The sequence below is a fragment of the Idiotropiscis lumnitzeri genome, chromosome 9, assembly GCF_059441095.1.
Source record: "Idiotropiscis lumnitzeri isolate Australia: NSW breed Sydney's pygmy pipehorse chromosome 9, RoL_Ilum_1.0, whole genome shotgun sequence".
Taxonomy (NCBI): Eukaryota; Metazoa; Chordata; class Actinopteri; order Syngnathiformes; family Syngnathidae; genus Idiotropiscis; species Idiotropiscis lumnitzeri.
The window spans coordinates 1347987-1370768 of record NC_142399.1 but is presented as its reverse complement, the minus strand read 5'-3'; the positions used below and the strand labels follow the sequence as shown (position 1 = coordinate 1370768).

At 41.5% G+C, this 22782-nt stretch overlaps 3 protein-coding genes across 7 annotated transcripts; 1 reads left to right on the top strand and 2 right to left on the bottom strand.

The window, feature by feature from the left end:
* Positions 1-32: 32 nt before the first annotated feature.
* On the bottom strand, positions 33-5991 carry unm_sa35587 (un-named sa35587). Its single transcript, XM_088304912.1, has 7 exons — positions 5531-5991; positions 5253-5367; positions 5048-5182; positions 4389-4451; positions 2276-2361; positions 1517-1651; positions 33-1436 (listed from the first exon to the last, which is right to left on the bottom strand). Exons 1-7 carry the CDS (start codon positions 5624-5626, stop codon positions 1188-1190), a joined length of 879 nt encoding a protein of 292 aa, XP_088161038.1. The 5' UTR covers positions 5627-5991; the 3' UTR covers positions 33-1187.
* Positions 5992-6420: 429 nt separating this feature from the next.
* On the bottom strand, positions 6421-21220 carry LOC148329765 (mechanosensitive cation channel TMEM63B-like). 3 transcript variants are annotated; one of them, XM_088305407.1, is made up of 24 exons: positions 20880-21220; positions 17919-18140; positions 17714-17793; positions 16288-16329; positions 15070-15160; positions 14958-14995; positions 14704-14846; positions 14467-14518; positions 14281-14389; positions 14113-14183; positions 13682-13762; positions 13457-13580; positions 12961-13094; positions 12748-12885; positions 12509-12662; positions 11831-11937; positions 11632-11718; positions 11447-11512; positions 10697-10859; positions 10427-10532; positions 10117-10284; positions 9883-9998; positions 9745-9816; positions 6421-8405 (listed from the first exon to the last, which is right to left on the bottom strand). In XM_088305407.1, exons 2-24 carry the CDS (start codon positions 18114-18116, stop codon positions 8229-8231), a joined length of 2517 nt encoding a protein of 838 aa, XP_088161533.1. In that variant the 5' UTR covers positions 18117-18140; positions 20880-21220; the 3' UTR covers positions 6421-8228. The 3 variants fall into 3 exon arrangements, with proteins under 3 accessions (XP_088161533.1, XP_088161532.1, XP_088161534.1); XM_088305406.1 differs by having other exon boundaries at positions 6421-8408; positions 20880-21217; XM_088305408.1 differs by lacking the exon at positions 16288-16329 and having other exon boundaries at positions 6421-8408; positions 20880-21218.
* On the top strand, positions 17334-22722 carry mrpl14 (mitochondrial ribosomal protein L14). Of its 3 annotated transcripts, none has more exons than XM_088305413.1 (3): positions 17334-17467; positions 21773-21854; positions 22237-22722. In XM_088305413.1, exons 2-3 carry the CDS (start codon positions 21775-21777, stop codon positions 22604-22606), a joined length of 450 nt encoding a protein of 149 aa, XP_088161539.1. In that variant the 5' UTR covers positions 17334-17467; positions 21773-21774; the 3' UTR covers positions 22607-22722. The 3 variants fall into 3 exon arrangements, with proteins under 3 accessions (XP_088161539.1, XP_088161537.1, XP_088161538.1); XM_088305411.1 differs by lacking the exon at positions 17334-17467 and adding an exon at positions 21436-21574; XM_088305412.1 differs by lacking the exon at positions 17334-17467 and adding an exon at positions 21444-21627.
* Positions 22723-22782: the final 60 nt, after the last annotated feature.

The following is a 22782-nucleotide window of genomic DNA, read 5'->3' as shown; positions in this document are numbered from 1 at the left end:
GGTATATACAGCCATGGAAAAAGGAGACCAGCTTTCTTCCATCTTTTTTTAATCATATGCACATTTTTTGTTCTTATTTAAAACAGCATTTTTCGTCATACATCTACTTACTTATGTGAACACCCCCTAATTGCACTGATGAAAAATTATGACCACCTCCAGCATTTTTAGTTGCCCATTCCTGAGCTAAAGCCATGTTTTTTTTTCTCGATTTAATGGGCTTTTAACGGGTAGGAAGAAAAACCTGATTGCAAGTTAACACCTTCCTGCTAAGGTTTTTGTTGTGTTCTGGAACTATAGTGTACCAAGGACAACATACGAGCGATTCATTTCTTTTACAGCCAATGGAAATCTGCTTTAACCCACAACAAGAATTGGACCCAAGGGCGAGTTTCCCTGGCACCAGATTTGCAAGGCTAAATTGCCTCCCACGATATTTGACACCACAAACTGGTTTTCCATTGTTGTATGTCACGCAGGTACTAGTCAGAGTGTGCCGAGGGCGCAGTCACACTAATAATTATGTGAATACAGTTGAGCTCATCGGTTTATACAACATACAGGATATGTAAACTTATTGAGCACAACTGCATGCGACCAAAATATTTTTCTACAGGTTTTTCGGGCTTAGGAGTCACTGAAAAGTGCAGCTTGTTCAGGATGTGTTTTGATTCTATAGTTAAAAAAAGGGGGGGGCGTTTAAAATGGTGAGGTTATGGACAGAAAAGCAATGGCGTCATTGCAGGGCCACAAAACACTAATATAATAATAATAATAGTAATATTTGGTATAAAAATAATTCCATATTTTCGACATAACAGGTGACTGTTGTTCTCTCTCTAAAGTACTTTTATGAGGTGCTTTATTTAATTTTGGGATTTTTCCACAATGTACTGGAGGAGCTCATCCTCCCAGGTAACAAATAGTCTGTGTCATTCTTAGCGCCACCTGGTGGCACACTGACCCACTTGTCCTCAAGGCAAAATCACAACTGTGACCTTTATCCAAATTGTCATGTTCGTTACGGTCAGCATTGATGTGATATCCTGTGAAGCGGCATCCAGCGTTCTCAATTTGTTCCTCTCCTTGGCACGTCAGCTTGGTGGCAGCTTCACTCTGCAGTCACATTCTGAGTGAAGCGCAATTTCTAGTTCTAGAAATGCTCAGTTCCGACCACCAAGTCCTTCTCAGTCGTCGTGCAGCCCCAGAGCCAGCAGCACAGGAAGCCCAACTCCGAGAACAAGAGTGCCACTCTCCTTCAGGCCTAAATGCCTCGGCTGCTTGAGGTGAGCGGGCTGTTGGCCTGCGCGACCGCGACTGTTACTGCTGATGATGTCCGGAAGAACGTGCACCGTGGCCACAAAGAGGAAAGTCCCACCCGAGAAAAGCATACCGACACCCGTTGCCGCCAGTTGGTTCTGAGAGGACGAGCAAGTCTGCAGACACAAACACGCTCCTGGTCATGATCGCCGGCAATTGTTAAATGAAAGAGGAGAACTGGTTTGTGCTGTCTTACCGCGTGCAGAATAAAGTATGTTGCGATGGCGACAATTGGTGCGGCAGCTGAAAAGGCCAACAAATGTCCCTGGATAAACTTCTTTTGCAGTCCCGCATGCATCAGAAAGGCGACTAAACCAAAACCTGCCGGAGCCTAGCAGACACGGGGGAAATACTTTTTCAGGGGCCTCATGTGGCCCAGTTCTGACATGTCATCACCAATCATGGCTCAGCTTGAGAAAACAGATGTGGGAAGGCACAAAGAACATTTGATTGCAAAGATTTTTGAGGACGTTTTTCTCTTTCATGTGTTCATATCAAATACGTGACACTTGAAATGTCCATGGAAATCGACAGTCAAAGAAAGTGCACACCTGCCTAAAATTGAAATTGGGCACTTAATCTTTAGAGTGTCAATCCAGCTTTGTGTGCTGCTTCAGAATGTTGCTGTTCTTTGTTATGCTGCATTCCGAAGATCTAGGGAGTTGTAAATTTATTGTTTCTGACAAGGAGGTTCCTCCTCAGAAGCTCGAGGCAAGTCAAACTTCCTCGACCACTCGGTGCGCAGTAATGTGACACCGCAGAACAATGGGAGTGCAACAAAAGTAGGCTCGATCATCTTTTCATGAAGCTATTTGGTAACGTGATCAAAAACATCCAGTTTGGCTGCTTTTCCACAATCAGGTTTTTTGTTTTGCTGTTCACTGGAACATGTTTCAAGTTTGATCTTAAGCGCTCCAACTTCCCAGCAGTCCTGAATGCAGCACAAGATTCTCACCTTATGTAGAATGACGGCTAAAAACACGATGACTTGCACTGTCACCTGGCCTGTGGCGACCACCGCACCCAGAGCGAAGCCATCAGCTATTTGCAAAGCAAAACACAAGCAGGTCACAACAAAAGCAGCAAACAATATACAAATGGAAGCAATATCGTCATTTTTTGGGGGATTATTGGTCGGAATTGGAAATACAATACAAGAATAACGTTGCATGTTTTTGTTCTCTTAGCACACATTTGGAATTAAGCGCTGCATGACGAGCAGATGCTGCTTGTCATTTTTTTCCCCTCTATAGTCCTTCAAGATCATTTTGTTTACTTTCGAATTGCGTATGCTGTGTGCATAGTAAATAGTTGGGGGAGGGCCGTCCCACATGTGAGTGTGAAATTAAACAACCAAGTCAATCTTCTGTTATCTTTCTCTTTGTGAAAATATGTGTATAGCGGTTCTGACTTTCAGCTTCATACGTAAAATTTGGGCTCATTTACATGATAAGCAGCCGCACAAACTTTTTCACTGGATGACTTGGCAGCTCGGCTAAGCGGAACATTCTCCACTTTCAAGTGATGTCTGCAGTCCATGAAAACCAAAAGGTGAGCGGAGCCACAAAGGGAGTGCTGTTGGAAGTCGTCATCGACATTAACCTGATGAACAGCGCAGACTTGATCGCTCGCTCAGGTTGTTGGCGAGGTGGGGGTAGAGCAAGTCTTTGTTTCACACCCCACACAAGAATCCACACACTCGTTGCTAAGTGTACGTCGAGGGCTTAGTAACACTGCTCTCATTAAATATTACATATAAATTTGTCACAGTTTGTTTAAAAATTAAAAAAAAAAAATATTCCGAGCAGCGAACGGAGATGATAATTGACACCCACTGAAAAGCATTAGAGGAAAAAAAATATTATTTTGGAATGATAAACGTTTTAATTAATCGACTCTTTTTTTTTTCTGCCAAAAATATTTTATTCTATCGTTCGTTTAAGTATCTGTTACCAATTAATTCTGCCTTGGCCCTCGGAAAGAAATTCAAAGTTTAGAGTTTATTGTGAAACTCTTGACACATCCATCCAGAATCAATCAAGTTGTTCGATTTGACTTTCCAGTTGAGGGTCACAGGAAACTTCCGCCTCTTCCAACTGATTTTGAGTAAAAGAGACCTTCAAGTGGTTGCTACTTCAACGACGGGGGACTCCTCCACACAATCGCATTTGCCACAATCATTCCACAGTCACACACAACAATCATGTTTGAATGGAATGAAACGTCTAACCGTCACCCCGGACTAAGTTGCAACCCACATTTATATAAGTTAAGAGCAATAAAGGAAACATATTATTCCCAAATACTGCAATTATGTGTGTACTGCATCATATTTTTAAACATAATTATACACACGATGGAATGGTGGAAGCGTGGTTGGAATGTCTGCCTTGCAGTTCTGAAGTTGGGGGTGCGAGGCCCGGGCTACGGCCTTCCTATGTGACGTTTGCATGTCCTTAAGCTTAAATATGCGTGTTGTGTTTTGTTGTGTAGGTCTTGTCTCTATGGTGGACTTTTAAAAAATCTTTTCTTGACTATTTTAAATGGTATTCGGAGGTTTATTTACCCCGCCTGCAAGAAAAGTTTTAATTTGGGACAATAAATACTACTAATAAATAAATATTTAATTGAAGTGAAATAGTTGACCGTGCAGGCGGAAATCAGTTTACGACAAAGTTATAACCCAAATTGGTACGGAAGTCAAAATCAAAGATTGTCTATTCCGAATCTACGCTCATGATTACAGTGAATATTTGCAGTAAGTCGGCCAGTAAGTGACTATCTCAAGTTCAGAACTACTTCACTTGCGTGCTGTTCATGACCTCGACACTTTTTATGTCGGTGCTGTCTTAATCTTTGTAATTGTTTTACTACCACTTTTATCTGTCGACTCACAAGTTAAGAATTGCTGCTCTAAGGCAAAATAAAAAAAGCACACGTGGTAAGTCACATGAATTGTGCACAATGCTTTGTGGATGGCCTTTTACCCTAGTGTACAGAAATGTGTTGTGTGCCGCCAGCAAACAAACCCTTGGAGAAGTATCGTTAAAATATTGACATTCCTCTACCTGCGGCGTGAATAACCAGTCCAAGTGTGGCTGTGATGGCATTGCTGTTGGGATTCGTTTGTCCTGAAATGACAAAAGACATTCAACGTTGTTACTCTGCCAGTGATGAGCAGTCACGTTTTTCTCGGTTAGACCGATTCCAGTACATGTGGATTTTTGTTGTCCACAATTAGTTTTCTGCCTCTACGTGCAGCAATCTCAATCCAATCTTCCCAGTCCTTCAGAATTAACGGAGCTCGCAGATTTAATTTATTGTTGATTAGCGACGTTGTTGGCTGTTTCTTTAACCAATCACATTTCAAATTCACCTCAGGGGGCCAGCTTGCTGCTCCACGACAATATCTATATTTCCATTCTCTAACTGGATGGTCAAGTTCAATTAGTAAAGCACGTTTGCACCATCTTCACAAATTTTGCATTGCATAATCAGCATCTCTGCTAAGCATGATGGATTATATTTAAATGGTTTGTTTTCGTCCTGTTACGATTGTGAACGGATCAATGACGTTACATGCTTTTATATTGCTCGTATTGAAAGTTGATTTCATCGTGCAGTGATGTATCACGGGATGTGTTAAATCGAGATTGTCACGAAAGAAGGCCCAGCTGCCAGATGTGCAGGATTCTGCCGAATGCATGCAAATGTCATGTCCGCTTACCGCACACAGAAAAGTAACTGGCCAGCTGATCCACCACAAACATGAAGGTGAAGCCCAACGTCAAAGCCACGCCGATCCACAGCTGAGGCGAAGGGGGGCTTTCTCTGGAGGTTTCGTTCACAGCAGACAAAGAAGCTGCAAGAAGAGAGGAAGACAGTCAGAAGGCCATCCACAAATGTGTGACAATAGAAGATGTGCTCATGACCATTGTGCTGTGTCCACGACTCTTGCAACAAGCCCACTCCTTCAGGGATGGTGATGGCGAGGGCTGTTCCACACAAGAAGCCTGCACCCAGGATGGAGACAAAGTGCAGGCTTCTCTGAAACACAACACACACACATACGTATTTTTAACTTTAGCCACATTTCGACTGCCAAATGGCCTTATAAGGACACAAGTCAACACGGATTTGTTTTGCCGGCATATTTGCAAAAGCGCTAAAAAAAAACCCGGAAAATGTCGCCGCGTCGCAAACGACTTACCTCCGAAAGCCGAAACAACAGAGGGATGAATCCAAGTAGGAAAGAACCGACGAACATCGCTACTGAAATCAGAGTAATACTCAAACCTCCGTCCATGTCGTCGACGGATTTTTTTTTCTTTCAGTCACGAGTAGTGTTTTTTTTCTCTTCCCTTCATGAAACGTGACAACGTGCGTCCACGAGGCCAACATTTGCTATAAAACATCTTCCATTCTCGTCTTCCACGTCGAGCCTCCGTGACGGCTTTGCTAGTTGCTACTGCTGAGTTCGGAGGCGGTTGCACAAGCAGGGGAGGAAAAACAACTAAAGGGAGCGCACTCTCTGGGTTACTTAACTCTTTACGAGACACGCATTCAAATGCATTTTTCAACATTAGCATCCTACTCGATTTTAGGCCACTGGATCTTTCCTCATACCTCAAAGCAAACATGTTTTGTGTTTAATTGTGTTTGTGCCGTCTCGTGTTGCTGGTCACGTGCATCATCGTTCAAAGGCACATCGGCTTTTAGAATAGTCGAAGGAACAAAACCACCTTGCAGCATTTGATCATAAAAAGTGTTTCAAAATATTTGTTTAAATAATTTGTTTTGTTTTTTTTTATAAATAATGCCATTAAAAATAATACAGGGAAAACAAATCTCACATGGTGCATTTGTTGATGGTCAATAAAATAGCTTGCAGAATGTTGCTGTGGCAATATGTGACCCAATTAAACAAAAAAAACAACTTCAAATCAGCACATAGTTTGCTGCAAAGAAGTGTTAAATATCCAACCTATTTAACAAAAGATTTCAGTTCATGATTTAAAAAAAAATCTAAATAGTATAGTCAGACGAAGAATTCTAAAAATAAACAATCCAAAAACCGAATAAGTTGACAACTTCTATTCATGAGGGTTTCGTTGTTAACAAAAACTATCGTTTTATTTCCAGTGAGTCCAAAGATGCATCAGAGATGATGTAAAAGATGATTCACAATGTGGATGAGTTTATACAGAATATTTTAAAATGAAAGCCATCACTAAGGCCGACATACAGACACACACAAATATGTTGCGGTTGCCGTGACGCTACACCTGCTCGTTCATTTCTAATACAAAACAGCACATGTGAAGCAAAGCGGATCGCCTATTAGCTACCACAATTAGCTTCTTTAAAAAAGTTGCAAAGGTCAGCTACATTCAAAGTTAATGAAATAGTGTTGTCAAAGTATCCCTCCAGAACCCGTTGAGAAATTTCAAGCCATATTCGAGGTATACAAACGTAGAGGTATGCAACAGTCTCCGTACAAACAGTAGAGAACGCCACTTGAACATTGTTCGTACCGAAATAATGGCCGCATTCTAGCAACAAGTCGTGCTCACGGATGATGTTGCGATCGGACACGAAGGGAGTTTTATTTAAGCAACGGTTTTAATCGAGATGACATTGAGAACACAACGGCGTGGGTCTGAAACATTCATTTTCGAAACATCAGTGATGGGGAATCTTTTCCTTATTGAGGGCCTTTCAGGCTAATATCAAAGTGTGGAGGGGAAAAAATGATGACCCTTTCTCAGGAAGATTATAAAAATGACAAGTTTGATGCAAAGTTAAGGCCTCAGTTTTGTGTGCGAGATACATTTAACATGAGCAAATGTCAGCATCGAATATTGAGACGTTGAATGCATCTCACCTACAATTGTGACTGTCGAGTCCTTGAGTGATTTGTTTCTTAACATGTTATCATAGATATTACACGGTTGAATTAAAAATAATTTACAAAATCAGCTTCGGCAGGCTGTAACCACTTATAATCCACCTAACAGGATCTACGGGATCAAGTGCTGACACAAAAGTTACCGAGGACAAAACAAAGACAAACTAGTCGTTATCCAGTTACCACCGTGACATGAATGCGAATGTCAGTATCTGTGCGTGAATATGTAAACCTATGGGCAAAAAAAAAGAAAAAGAGATGAAAGCAGACATCTAACGTCAACTGAGCATCATAACAGACTGAACCATGGCCTTGTCCGTCCCGTTCAACTCAGTCGTCTTGCAGCAGTCCACCAGCAATCCCAACTGGCTCGAGCGTTTTGTGCCAAAATACCGCTCATCGTCCAATGTGGGAAGGAAATGTGTATTCTAATCAATGCCCAAGGAGATTACGGACTAAAAGAAAATTGTTCTCTTCTTTTTAAGGCTTCTATGGGATTCCATGAGCATTGTGGAAACATTCGCACCTCACTTGATCGCCGCATTCCATTTGAAGCGTCGGGCGGGCGCATTTTGGGGGATGAGGAGAGTTACGGGGGAAATCGGCACTCCTTGAAGACATGCCATCAACGTTACCTTTGTGGAAAGTCAAACCTGTCTTCTCATCACAAGTGCAATGATGGTGAGGACAAGACGAGAACTTGAATCCCTTCAAGACGGGGCCATAGTGGTTCTGTCTACCTTTGTCTCTTTTCTGGGTCCGCGGCCCGTGGAGGTGGATCTGAGGGGTTTTGCGGCTCATGCATTGCTTGTGAAAGTAGTCCCGGTGTAAGTACGGAAGAATCCTTAAGCAAGAATCCATGTAATCATTAGTAGACAACACGCATCCATTTCCTTTTCATCCCTCCATCAAATTGAGATGCTTTGGTGAACTTGTTGGTTCACTTCCAGTTCATTTAAATCAGTGCATACTTCTCAGCGAGTCGAAACTTTCCGTTGCGTCAGTGTCGCACTTCATTATCAATGAGGCTGTCTTCTCCGGACTGGAAGTCCTCGTTCAGGCCATTTTCCACGTTGATTATTTCCTCGTCCTGCGACGACACCTGACCGTCGTCCTCGCCACTGCCCGATCCGGCCTCCTCGGAATTTGGATCTTGCAGAACCTCGGCGATGTACATCTGCTGTTGAGGAGGAGGACAGCGAATATAAATAAAATGTCTTTCTCAAAAGTAACTTGGCAGGGCAGCACGAATGACATTTGTTGTTGTGATTCTGGGTTGAACATTGTATTAAAGATGATGCCATTTTCTGAGGAAGACACGTTCATATGTGCTAAAGTGCCCTCTACTGTTACATTTGAGGATTGCATTGAGAGGTAGGGAGTGTTTGACGAAAGAGACAAAAGGGCGATGTGCACAAGGGCGTGGCGGTCACTGGGAATTTCCGAGGTTTTCAAACAGCTGACCAATTACACCCAAGTGTACCATTTTATCGACCGACCATCTTGGAAATAAATTAATAAATATTTCCCTGCAATTTGCTTGCGTACCACTTCCCCTGTTTGGGAATCAGCGGTTTACATCATTCAGTCATCGGGACTCCTCAAAAAGTCTAACGAGATCAACGTATATGACATGCACTCTTGGGCATCATCTCCGTGTCACAAAGCCTCATCAGCAAACGTGTCAAGGCGATGTCACAGAGAATTAGGCTCCCGAGCTCTCAATGAGAAATGACATCTGAGACTTTGGAAAGAGGAGCTTCGGGACCCGATGCAGAGGAATGTTACGACAGACAGAAATGCTGAAAAAATAACATGGATAACAAAACCAAAGGTAGATGTTCTTTGACTTCATTTATGTCTATCCTTGAATAGTGGAACAAAGTGAGAAGGGTCTGGCTGCAGCACCCCCACATTCTCAAGCCTCTCCAGCCCACAAAGCTCCACCGTCAGCCAGCAAATGTCATTTATTGCACATTTGATGGAAAAACTTTTGAGCTTCATTTGAACACATTCAGGGCAAAAAATACTCTGAAAACAAGTTTAAAAGACTAAAACCTTTATGAAAATAAACGGACTCTTGAGTGTAGCATTTTTTCCCTTCTCGAATTTTTGTAAATGACATTTTCTTTATAATTTTTACATTAGAGGAAATTTGATTTTGATGAGCGTTTGGCGGAAATTGGAAGGAATTTCCGGGCTGACGGTGGTAAAGAATTGAGGTCTGCAGCGATGTGGAGAGGAGGGTCCCGAGAATGGGGGGCTGCAGCCAGACTCTCTTGAATGAATCAATAAGTTTTGGAATACCGTTGTATGCCTCAATGTATTAGATTCTGAAGTTAGGACGGACATTGTGTTCTTTCGTACTTAGTTTATACGTTTGGTCGCGTATGACCTGTCACATGAACTTGACACACATTTCTACTGTGGGAGGAACGCCTTTCATTACTTTTATGGAAGTCATCCAGCTAAGAGAAACTTACCATATACAAAAAAAAATGTGCTTGACTACTTACTGCAGCTTTGTTGGAGTCAGTAGTGCACTCTGTGTGGCCATTCTCAGTCACATCCAATTCTTGCGTGTCAATCTGGGACACAAAAAAATATATATTTAACTCAAGTTAAAAAAAAACAAAAAGTTGACATAGTTTTACCTTATAGTTGTGAGCGCTCAAATATTTAAAATGTCCAAAGCAGACGTGCGAGAGGCAGACAGTGATTGTGATGATCAAAACGATGAAGGTGAACATGGAGATTGCGGCTGAAAACCCTGGAAAGGAAATTTGGAGGACATTTGTCAACTAGGTGATTTCAACTTCCATTGGAGAATCATAATGGCCATGTGAATCCTAGACATTTGTGGCCTGTAGATGGGAGTGCTTTCCTACCAGAGCGCATCGTGGAGAAGAAAAGAAGCCAAAATAGGCAGAGAATTGGAGCAGCCACCACTTGGTTGACGGCTCCAGAGTGGATCTTCTTGTCCAGTTTGGAAGGTAGATAAGCATAGTACATGTTGTACCTGTCTGCTAAGTGTTTGAGCAGCATGTACATCAGCCCTGCACAAAAAAGTGGAGCATGAGCTCAGAGCAAATCCTATTAGGCTGGCTGATGAGCGAGCATATGAAGAACAGAACAACATAATTGCATCAGGTAACATAATCACTAGCGGAGCTGTGCGAAGAAAAAAGCCGAACTAACCAAAGGGGACAATGATCGGGCAGGTGATGCTGTAGGTCATAACCACGGTGAAGACACACATCATCCAGGCATACGCGGCTCCAAACTGGAACTCGTAAGCTTGATGCTACAGAGTGACAGGATAAATAATGCCGCATTATTTATGGACTTGAGTTTATTCCAACCAGACTTAACGTGAGAAAGTATATGGTGGGTGTTGCATTGTCATATACGCGGTCCAAAAAAGGGATAACAAATCGAGTATTGTTGGCAAGGCAGCCGCATACGAACCCTCTTGACGTTCCTGCGCTCGGCTGCAGATCGAGCGAGGCAAAGGCGGATCATGTACATAAGCAGACCAGGGATCCTGAGCAGGTCCATGGCATTTCCAATGAATGCAGACGCAATGACGTAGTTGACAAAGAAGGCTCCATTGTCAGGGAGGAACACACACCTGATGGGGATAGCACAGACAGATTAGAGAGCTTTACAGTTTCGATCCAATTCCATCCACTCATTTTCTACAATGCTAGTGCTCTAATATTAGGGTGGCAGGTGAACTGGAGCTCCGCTGACTTGAAGCTAGAGGCAGGAAGTACATACACCCTGGACTGTGTGCAAGCCAGTCGCAGGACACGTCAACTGTCATTCGCAACTATTGAATGATTTAGTGTCTTCAATTAAGCTAACTAACTTTTTTTTTATTACAATGTGGAATAAAGCCGTAATACCTCGAGGAAAGGCTATCATCGTGCCATATAGTCAATAAAAAATATATATACATTCTGATTTCTTCATGCAGTTTTGTAAAGATTCATAATTCAGCCTAAAAATTATAAACATGTTCCGGTGCAAAATATTTTTTTTATGTATTTCATGTGAATAAGTCAACCAATTCAGGGTGCCCGAAGATAGCTGGGATAGGCTCCAGCACCCCCCGCGACCCTAGTGAGGAGAAGCGGTATTGAAAATGGATGCATGGATGGATGGACGTGAATAAGTGCAGCAAAGCTCTTGCGTTTAAGCACCCATGCAACTTACTCAAATCTCACTTTGGCGTCTGCCAAGAATCTTTTGTCAAAAAGCCACCGGAAGAAAACATCCAAACTACAGACAGAAGAGACAAAAGTTAAAAATGATAACAACAATAACGTTACGTCATTTAATACATACTAAACAAATAGACAGAAGCGAGTTTTGTCACTGAAAACAAAAACATGCAGTACCTGCTTAGACCAAGGGAGGGCAGCAGAAGCACCATGAAGATTAGGAAAGTGTAGCATTTATGCATGGTTGTTCTGTTCTCGCCAGACCTGTCGAAACAAAAGGACACATTATCAGTCTGGCAAAAACAAAACAACCAGGACACTTACTTCCACACCATCAGTACATCCTGAAATGACTGCTTTCAAGTGAAAACCTTACCGGGTCCAGTGGGCTTCAAAGAAGGCCGAGTAGTAGACAATGGTAGGAAGTAAGGCAGAAAAGGACCACAGGAGGAGGGTGGGGAAAAACTGAGTGATAATTGGATTCTGTGGGCAAAAAAACAGACACACACTGAGATGTTGAGACAAGAACGCAACGACCGAATTGAACGTCTGAACTGAAGTAAAAAGGCTAGATCTGTCGGTACATGTTTGTTTCAGTACTGCGTGTGCATATTACGAATCAGTTTTCTTCAACCTTTTATGGATTACTCTCGAAAGCCGCCGATATCTGAAGTCAAAGGCCAAACAAATCTGTTGTCAAGTCTCAGGGCTGAATATTCGTCGATGGCGTGAAAAAACTAGCGCAACCTGATTTTCGTGACGGTGCAAGGATCACTTTGTAAGTTTGGGAATGAGCCAGACCGCTCTGCACCAGGAACAGGGCACATTTAGATAGATTGTGCGCTTCGCGGACATGTGTGCTGGATGTAATCCTATTTCATTTCTAAATATTACAATGACATGCAACAAACCCTCTGAATCAATGTAGAAATCAATTCATTAAACAACAATAAGGACCTTCACATGGATCACCCTCTCGAGTTGCCAGGAGGGGAAGCATAATGTAATTGAAAAAGTAAATAAATAAATAAATGAATAGAACAAATTTCCTTACGTTTAGGTACTCCACAGGTTTGGTAACATTGAACTTGTCCATGGTCGAGATGATGATGGCTGGTGTGGTGAGGAAGAATAGGAGGAGGAAGAGGACACAATTTATGATCAAGCAACGGATCCACCAAGAGAATCCTCCCAACGACAGATGTTCCCTAGGGGATAAAATGTGATCTAGAGGTCAACACAGCTGGTCACTTGGCTGATTTTGCTGATGCAATGACTTGAATCCACACCAACCAGTAGACGTTGTGTGGATCAGGGGCATAGCTCACGGTCCAGTTGTGTGTCTGGAGTTTGTCGCTGAACGCAGAGCTCTTGGGCTCTCTGCGACAGTGGCAGCCATGACATTTGCAAGCATTGAAGTCCTTCAAGATTCTGAGTTAAAGAAAGAAAAATGTTAGACTGCATGTACATGTTCCTTCTAGAAATAAATAACTGTGCCATTCTTACATAGCAGTTATGGATTCGTTTTGAAAGGTGACAAATGCCATTCCCAAAGCTTTCCTGTTGACCTTCTCTCTCTCCTTCCTGTAGCTGTCTTTTAATTCAGCCTCCAGCTTGGTATAGTAACTCACAGCCTCTTCCTGTGAGGGAGATAAACATCCAAATTTGGATTTCTGAAATGAACATATCGTGGATATAGAAATCCACAAACACTTGTTCAAATGCCAGATTTTTTCATGATCCATCCATTATCCAAGTCGCTTCTCCTTACGAGACGCGTTTGAATGACATCGGTTGCCTCTGATGGCTTCATTTTCTTCTATCACAAAATCCTGGCATTTGAACAGGGGTGTGAAGACTTAATATCCGCCGTAGATTATCAGAAGAATTGTTAGAATGGCAAAAAGTCAAAATCTACAAATAAGGAAAAAAAAAAACATTTGACTGACAGAAAATGTCAGCAGCGTTTTTGTTTTGAGATGTAAGTAAATGTCCTTCTGACCTGCTCACAACCTTTGATGATGCAACAGCAAAGGTGTCCACATGGCTTTGGGTTTATCATGGTGCTCACGTGCTCTTTGGCCTGCAGATCAAGGAAGAATTTTTTGCTGCGCTCTGCCTTTTTCCTGCATCCAAAACAATAATATTTCACATTGATCGACATCAGGTTAGTCAAAAAAATGAACACAAGGTTGAATCCTCATATTGCGCTGTGTGAAACTGGTACCTCTCAGAGTTAAGATACATCAGCCTGGCCACATTGTAACAGATGCGAGCTTCCCGCACAGAACAGTTTTCGTAGGCCTGCCTATGAAGCAAACGCACAGAGGGAATTGTATTATCACAACAAGAGTGGAGATAACACACTGCCTAATAAATTTTGTTTAAGTGGGATTAGAGCCACGCATCCCTTTGCACTAGTCGGAAATGACACATGACTTGATAATTCTTCTCATCTGGCTTCTATTACGGACATTTATACTAGGCCGGCCATTGTCTCCGACCGGGTACATAGATGATGAGACTTGTTTTAAGAGGACAGGGCATGGTTCTCATATACTCTAATGCGGTTACAGAATACATATGCAGACAGGAAATGACGAGATTTTATGAAAAATGTCATATGAAATCACACAAAACATATTTGAAGGCACTTACTCAAAATGTTGCTTAATTTCGGCTTCTTCTGCAAATTTGGAGAGTCCATTGACAAATAAAGTTCGTTTAACCTGTAGTGAGATGGGGGGGAAAAAGAAGCGTGTTTAAAAAAAAAAAAAAAATCTTAAATATATATTTATATTGCGGAGGGAATTTTGTGAAACCAACCAGGTCATCCTCTGCGTAGTGCATTTTGGAGGTGTGTCTTCTCATGCTGCATACTGTCAGTAACAGGTAAAGGAATGCAAAGATGGTGTGCAGCCACAAAAGCGCATTACTGGATAAGATAAAAAGTTGATACCAGTGTTAAGCAACGCAGACGGTAAACCACATTGGTGTCCAAGAATTACTCACTCTGCATCTAGATTTGCGATCGTAGTTCTTCCAAAATTATAAGCATTGTTTTCTGTAGGAAAAAAAAAAAATCATTCAAGCCGATGCAATATTAGTTCAACGGTAATGACAAATATTCCTTTTCACGTATGTTTGTAAGATGACAACACAACTGACGGCGAAAAGACTTGATTGACTGATTTATTTGTGTGTCACTCAATGTGGTCTTGTTCTTTCGTTAGAAAACACTCAACTCACCAAGTAGGTTTCCTGAGAAGTTAACAGGCAAGATGATGCCGACAGAAAGCACACCGACCACCACCAACAGGCCGATGATGTGGCGCTGGAAGGACAAATAATGCACTGCGTCCTCGCCACACTTCTCCCGAATCTCATCATCTCTAGAGGTACAACACACCAATAAAGTCAGCTGGTTCTATTCTATTTATCTGAGAAACTGAATTGAGATTGTGTTTTCCTTTTCATATATACCAAAGAGCATGCTGACTTACTTGATACGAAAGATGGCAGTGAGCCAGGAGCAGAAGCCCTATCGGAGCAACAATATGAACGAAACGCGGAAAAACACAACTGCCTATTCTGTAACGGCAACGACGTTCTTACTGTGTCTCTCTGATCGATGTCTACCGAGCTGGAAACTGAGGTGAGGCGCTCATAGCGTTCAGGTGTCTCTATTGTCAAGGCAGCAGCCGCACTGTGTGAACAAAACACAAGCCAAAGCATTGCTGTGGTGTAAAAACAAAAGTATTTGTGTCTCAACACACCACGACGGCCATTAGTAGAATGGGAAAGCTTAGACACGTACAAACAAGCTTCTCTCACACGGCAATTCCAGTAAATTGTTGCAGTGGAGGTGTAACAGTAGTCAGGATTTATTCACCTGTCTCTTCCAGACAAGACCCACCAAAGTGGTTTACCGTAGGGAGTGTGCACGCTTGCGCAGACTACACACGGAATCCCGTTTTGAAATCATTTGTTACAGTCAGCGCAACAGCAACTGTCGCGTTCCAAACAAGAAAGCATAGAAAGTGAGTCGACGATGTTGGACGATGCAACTTCTGTTATATCGCAAAGAGACCTCGCTGCAGAAGAAGCCAGGACATCCTTTTTGAGTTCAGCAGAGCCAATATTTTGTCTATTTAGGGCTCACCAACATGCAGTCCGTGGGCATCAGTCCGCCCTTCTAGGACAATTTAAGTCGCCAGCGATCTGTTTTCAAAATATCTCACTGATCATGACTTTGTATAGATGAAGATCATTAATCAATTATAACATAGTTGTAAAGGCAATGTGAGCAAATGTATTATTTCAAAAGTGTGTATAAGAGGATCCAAGGAGTAGCTTTTAGTTTGAAAAAGATTGGTGGCCCCTTCTCTGAGGAAATGGGCTCTGCTGGCCTCAAGGTAGGTTTATTAGAAGAATGTTGACACCCCAGCGAGAAGGTCTCCTTCATCCCAACAGGAAATTACCCACGGTTGTCGGTAGTGTTTAGTAATCAAGGTGAAAAGGAGATGAAGTGGCTTTACTCGCTCTACCTAAGAGTCTTGTCTGTGAGCTTCATGCTGAGCGGCCACACAGTGGGAGACCATGCTTCATTCAGAAAGAGGTTAATACAGAGATTAGTACGCACAGATCTAATTCAAGACAAGGACACCCAGCAGCACAAGAATGACATTGGCAAAGAGAGGAAGGAGAATCATTTGGGACCCTGGCACTGGGAAACACCTGGAGGAAACCAACAAGAAGGGGGAAACCTAAAAGTGGTAGCTAGGTTAACAACGGAAAGAAGAAGCACGAAAAGGCAAAACAAACAGAACATACTATTCCCGATCATCCAGACGGCTGTAACGCTGATCCATTCTCCTGGAAAAAAAAACATTGAGTTATGCTGATATGAAGCAACTCTGCTCGCTGGTGCGGGTGGGTTCAGAGAGACACCGGACAAACATTGCACACCAAAAGCATACTCAATAGCTTCTCAGCACACACACTCGCAATGAACAGCTACCAAAGTGCACCAGCTTTTCTGACATTGAGCTTCACAAATGAAAATATAATGAGTGCTTTCAACAAATAACATTTGACAAATGACTTAGGCAGCTGCCACCCCCTCCCATCATCCCGCTACGCTACAACCCAATTATCAGTTTGCACACAGCTGCAAAAATAGCGGAGGAGTAAAATCCAAATGTCCACAGCTGGGAAATGTGGGTTAAAAAGCAGCGTGTCATGAGGTAAACTTTTTCATTTTCAGAATCAAGGAGGCTTGCGGTGTTCTCTGCCTAAAATCTTTCCATGCATACGTATTGGTGAAATTATTTAATCACCGTTAGGAAAAACCACGCTAGCGTGAAACATATCATTGGGTGACGATTAGTGTGAGGGGGATGTTAGATGAAAGAAAATTCTTATAGGAAAATGGAGAAAAAAACGTCATTCACTCATCGGAGTAACGTCATAAATACAGTTTTACGATCATAACCCTACGCCTGCAATAATCTAACATCTATTGAGCATCTTGTGAAGCTAGGCTAAAGTATAAGTTTCACAATGAGAATTGGCGTTAAATGTTTATTTAATTTAATAATACTGCTGTTAACCTAAACCTGCGCACAAGCTTGACCTCTAATGATTCCGGCCAAAAGGGCTCGGATTCAACCAGACACACCACGTGCTGCTGACACCGACTTCCTGTCTGGGCAAATCCTCGAGAGGTTTGCTTCAGTAAACCTAAGCTTGCTTAATTTTGCTGCGTCAGCTGTGTATTCAATTGATTTTTTTTTTTTTTTTTGACAAGGCATATGTTCCCTTTGGTGCAATGAACATATGTCCACTGTTAGTAAACACACGCTTCCTGTCTGTAGCCTAATCCAGGATGACTTGCTGTATAAAAACAGATCCTGAGTAGCTGCCTGCCGCACTAAACTCTTCGGAAAATGCCTCCCTGAACCGAGCAAACATCTCATGCGTATTTCTACTGCAACAATATAGCTCTGAAAAAGTAAGTTGTCATTGATTGTATTACTCGTCATTAATTGCTAATTGTTTTCCTTGTCATTGTATAAGAGGTGCAGAAAATGGATGGCTGGATAATAAATATGTTTTGACATTTGACGATAGCCAACATATAAAGATAAATCTTAAAAGGTCATTTTTGGGGGGTGATGAAAGTAGTTTGTTCGTTTTTGATGTGCATTACTGAAGTAGCCGCTAATATTTCAAATTTATCTTCAAAGAGGCTTTGTACCTGTCACCATCGGTGACCAGAGCGAGACGTCCGTAGTCCCACGCTACTTTTCGCAGGAAGGAGAACACGAACAGCAAGCCCTGAAAATGTGCAATTATTTGCAAGAAATGAAAGAAAAGATGGATCAGAATAATAATTAATAGATTACCGGTGATCTTTGAAGGAAGACAAGTATTGACTGAACGTACGTGTCAGAACAACTCACCAAAAAGCACATGAAGTCGAGGGCGAGAACAGTTGGTACGCCACCAAAGGGCAAGCCCTGCAGCACTGTGCTACGAATTCGGGCCGAGTAGCAGTACTCTTTGGAGGTGGCATTGGGTGGCAGCGTTGTCGTGCAGCTCTGTGAGTCAGAGCAAGCTTGCGCCCCCCAAATGGCCATCCCTAATACCAGCACTCTCATCGCTCACTGCAACATGTTGAGAATCTGGTAAGAAAGGTTTAGAATATTCAGTATGAATTGCTTATGCACACCTAAAATAAATAAGATAATAACAATTAAGAAAGATTTTGATCCAACAGGAAGTTTGAACAGATTCAAAGTTTCAGCCCTCTTTGACCAAAGCTGACGTTGACCTCATTGGTCACATGCCTGACTGCTGACAACACATATGACATCCTAAATGTGTTTTTTTGGGGGGTTTTCTGTCAATCGGCTGTCCCTTTCCATTTTTAGAAAATGTATTCTTGTGTTCACACGACAAAAAAAGAGGGCGCTTCCGAGAATAAATTCAAGCATTTAAGACCACTCATCGTTATCAAGCTTCTCTTATTTCCTATTATTTAAATGAAAATCTTTTTATTGCATATGTTACAACTTAGAATATTTTCTTGTGTTAATGTAGTTACATTTTTGTATGATTGATGTGAATTGATTATAATCAAAAATGCCATGCAATATTTTTCAGGTTCAGTACTTTTAACAGTTTTAATGACTCTTCTTATGCCTTCATGGAAACAAATACAAAAAAACAGGGTTGTCAATATAATCGCCATATATTATCACATCTACAGAACAAATGGTTCAACTATTTCAATTTATGTTCAAGGAAGAAGAGATTGGGAACAAAAAATGCTTGCACTCTCTCATATCTCAGTGTTGTTAAAGTTAAAGACAATTTGCAAGAAACATAACGCTGAAAAACATCATTTAACTTTGCGGGCCGGATCTGGCCCACCTGAGGCCTTGAGTTGGACTGCTGCTCTAAATGTCGTTGTACAGAAGACAATAGAACCTTTTGGGTTGAACACAACCAACCTCGGATTTATTCATATTGTAAACAATTTTCACTGTGGGAAAAAAATAATCCAGAGTGAAAATTGTAACCTCTGGCATTAATGGAGAAATTAGATGAAAGGTTAGGCAAACCAGAAACTTGGCACAGAAACGTCAAGAGCACAAATTCAAACCCAGGCCTTCATTGTTAAAACGGATGTGAGAGGAAGACAGATTATCTCAGGAATAACGGGATTTACTCACAAAAGTGAGATACATTTATTCCTACCATTGAGAGGTGACAAAAAAATTTACTCTAATTGAGTAAAAAAAAGGATACTTGTGTAATCACAGTCAGTAAAAATAAAGCGCAGAAAGAAATGTACTTAAGAGGTCAAATAAAGATTTTACTATCAACTGTATACAAAACCCTTTTGGATAACTTGGCAGAACACCAAAACTGCTACACAAAAGAGTTTTATTAACTTGGGTAGTCATCACACTGAGATGAAAAACACACAATTTGATCACTAAGAAAACAGGAAACAGGATACATTTAACACCAGAAGAACATGTTTGTAGTCTGGCACAAAATGACACATTTGACATGTTTTTGGAGCCAATAGCAATAAATAATTCTCTGAAATAGTGCCGTGGATGGGGAAAATCTTGCTTCTGTGAATTTTTTGCAGCATCAACATTAATGCGCCTGGATGTCCCTGTTTTTGCACGCCAAAAGCTCAAGCAATCCCAATTTGAAATGCAGTTATCTTTTCTTCTCTAGTTAAGTCTTGTCTTGGCTCATCCGCTGAGGTTAAAAAAAAGCGAGACACTTACAAAAAATAAGGAGACCAAAATAGACATTTGTGTTCATATTTAAGCAGTAAAAGTAATAAGTTAATAAAAACAAATACTCAAAAGAACAGATATCAAAATTCTACTTGAGTACAGCAAACATGTACTCGGTTACGTCCCACCAATGTGTACCGACAACCACCGTTTAAAGCTCGCACATATTTTGCATGTTTTGATAAGGGTAAAAAAAAAAACTGGTCTCCCAGAGTGTGCTGGTACATGTGTTTACACAGTTGCACTCCTTTATATTTGCCCTTCTACCCACTCACTCACTATTAGCAGCATTCGCGATGCTGAGTGCTCATCTGCCCTAACACTAAGTCGTTTATCTGCTCCATGGAATGCTGTGACATCACTGCAGCAAGATGCAGCCAAAGCCCAACAATAAACCAATAGAATAGTCAAATGGTCCGATGTGAACCCAAGCAGGACACAGCACACCCCACTGTGCCTTCATCCACACGGCTGCACATCCTCAACGCGACGGAACACTTTTAACTGCTGGACCTTCGATTTCATCATCTTAAAAGAGAACTCGCAAATATGCTTGACGCCGCTTACCACGCACTTGTGGTTAACTAGTGGAAATAACGATGTCAGGAGTTATTTGTCTCAAAATTGCATTGTTGAATTGACATAAATTGCTGATTCTATATGGGGGGAATTCCTACAGGGGGTTTAACGCCCAGAAAGCATGGCATATACAACAGCTATAGCGGCATTACCTTAATAGACCGTTCAGTATCTTTACAGTGTCCTCTAACTTAAATCTAATCATCAGCTGACAGACCACAGCTAATCACCGGCATTCCGACGCAATTCACCATTGTGTCTTAAGTCATTACAATTATTATTACATTTATGTGATGTTCTTTGACCCAACGACTTGAAGTCATAAAATGACCACTTATTGAGAGTACGGTATGTGGTATTAGTTAGCCCGCTAACGCTAACAGTATCACTTTTCTACAATTTACTTGTGGCCGTCAAGCATAAACTTCCTTCAAAAGTACCAAACTGACACTGAAACATTGTCATCGTTTTAAATACGGACGAGTGGTGTCAATGAGCTCAACCTCTCACCAGTAGACTTACCTTTCCGTATGCATTAAACCAGAAGAGTCGTCAGTGGATTTGTCACTTCGTCAATGAGGGCTAGCAGTGAACCGTAGCCTTGAAGCTAGCTATTAGCTGCTCGATGTAGCATAAGATAGTTGGAGTCTACCCAACTATGTTGACTTTTTTTTTTAATTAAGTTGAACTTCCCTCGTCACAACGCAAAGTTAAGAGATAAATGATAGCTCAACTAACAGTGTACCATTAAGTCTACCTGTTTACACTGACGCACTCGTCAAAGCAAGTGACTATTGTGCATGTCAAGGCAGCCGGTTGGACAACTCTCAAGACCCACCAGTTCAGTGGGCGGAGACGCCAAATCATGCTTCGAGTATGACAGCCATAGACATATGATTCTAGAATGTAGAGCAGCTTCACAACAGATGACTTCAAGACAGCTTTTGCGTTAGTGAGGAATCTATGTTGTATATTTCTATTAGCAGAAGCGCATGTGTATGACGTTTTCTAGAAGCTAAACATAAATACATTATAAAGTCAAGTATCTGCCAAATCACTATTGTTTGTATGCTATTTAGTTTACGCTATAAAGTGGCTCATATGTAAATAACCTAAAAAAATATAACGTGTTTCCGACATTACTAACCGTCAAATGTGTTTCTTGTCGCTCGTTAATGACGTCACACATTTGACTTTGCATGGTCTGGGGAAGAACGGTAACGAAATTCACATTTTTAACAAAATCATTGGGTCGTTCGGACCAAAGCAGGTACTTTTATGGAGTCGAAATTAATCCGATTATTTTACATTAATAATGTGCCCAGTTTCTGTCTAACATGCGATCATCAGCTAGCGATAGCATTAGCCACAGACTTTATTGTACAAATTCATAATCCTAAACGTATTCCTTGTAGTTATGGCGACGTACCTGTTTGCAAGATCTGCCACCGGGCTCTTCGCTGATACATTGCGCTTAATTCCCCAGCGGACATTCGGGTAAGTTTTGTGGCAGTACACGGGCCACCAAACTTCATTCTGCACGATGATTGTGTCTTATTTGATAGGTTTGGTAGATGCTGAAAAGTTGCTAAACAAGCAACAAATTACTTTTGAACATTGTGTACAGCACAGTATTCATTTTATTCACGTGTTTATTGTGGATGTTGTACATGCAAATTGAAGCCTTTAATTTTGCCGTGTCAATCACATTTGATGACATCTCAGAAACCTGGATCACAAATACATTTTACTACACATCCTATTCAAGCAATATACTTTGTACTCAGAGTACATGGCATTCTCTTTAATGACAAGATTATCCATACCCGTTTGTATGACTATTAATGAGCTTCTTGTTAAAAAAAAAAATTGTCTCCAGTGTTTCTGCTGCTGTAGCTGCCATTCAGAAAATGACCAGAGTGCGAGTGGTGGATAACAGCTCTCTTGGAAATACACCTTACCACCGGCCTCCAAAAGTGATTCATGTGTACACCAAGAACGGCATTGGAAAAGTTGGTGACAAAGTGTTACTGGCAATTAGAGGTCAGAAGAAGGCGGCACTAATTGTTGGACACAAAATGCCTGGACAACGTATGAATCCACGCTTTGATTCAAATAATGTCGTTCTGATTGAAGAGAATGGGAACCCAACAGGAACAAGAATTAAGGTTCCCATACCCACTCATTTACGTAAAAGAATGGAGGGGGACTACTCAAAGGTGCTGGCAATTGCTGGTTCTTTTGTTTGATTGGACTCCTCACAACTTGTCTGTCACGCTGTCAATTACATGATTGTATGTACAAGGCTCAATTTCTGTTTGACAGTCATCTCATTGCTGACAATGAATACAACCTTTACCTTCAATGCATGGTACGGTCCGTTTCACAAGCACATGTGGGTCAACCTAATGTTATGAACAAAACA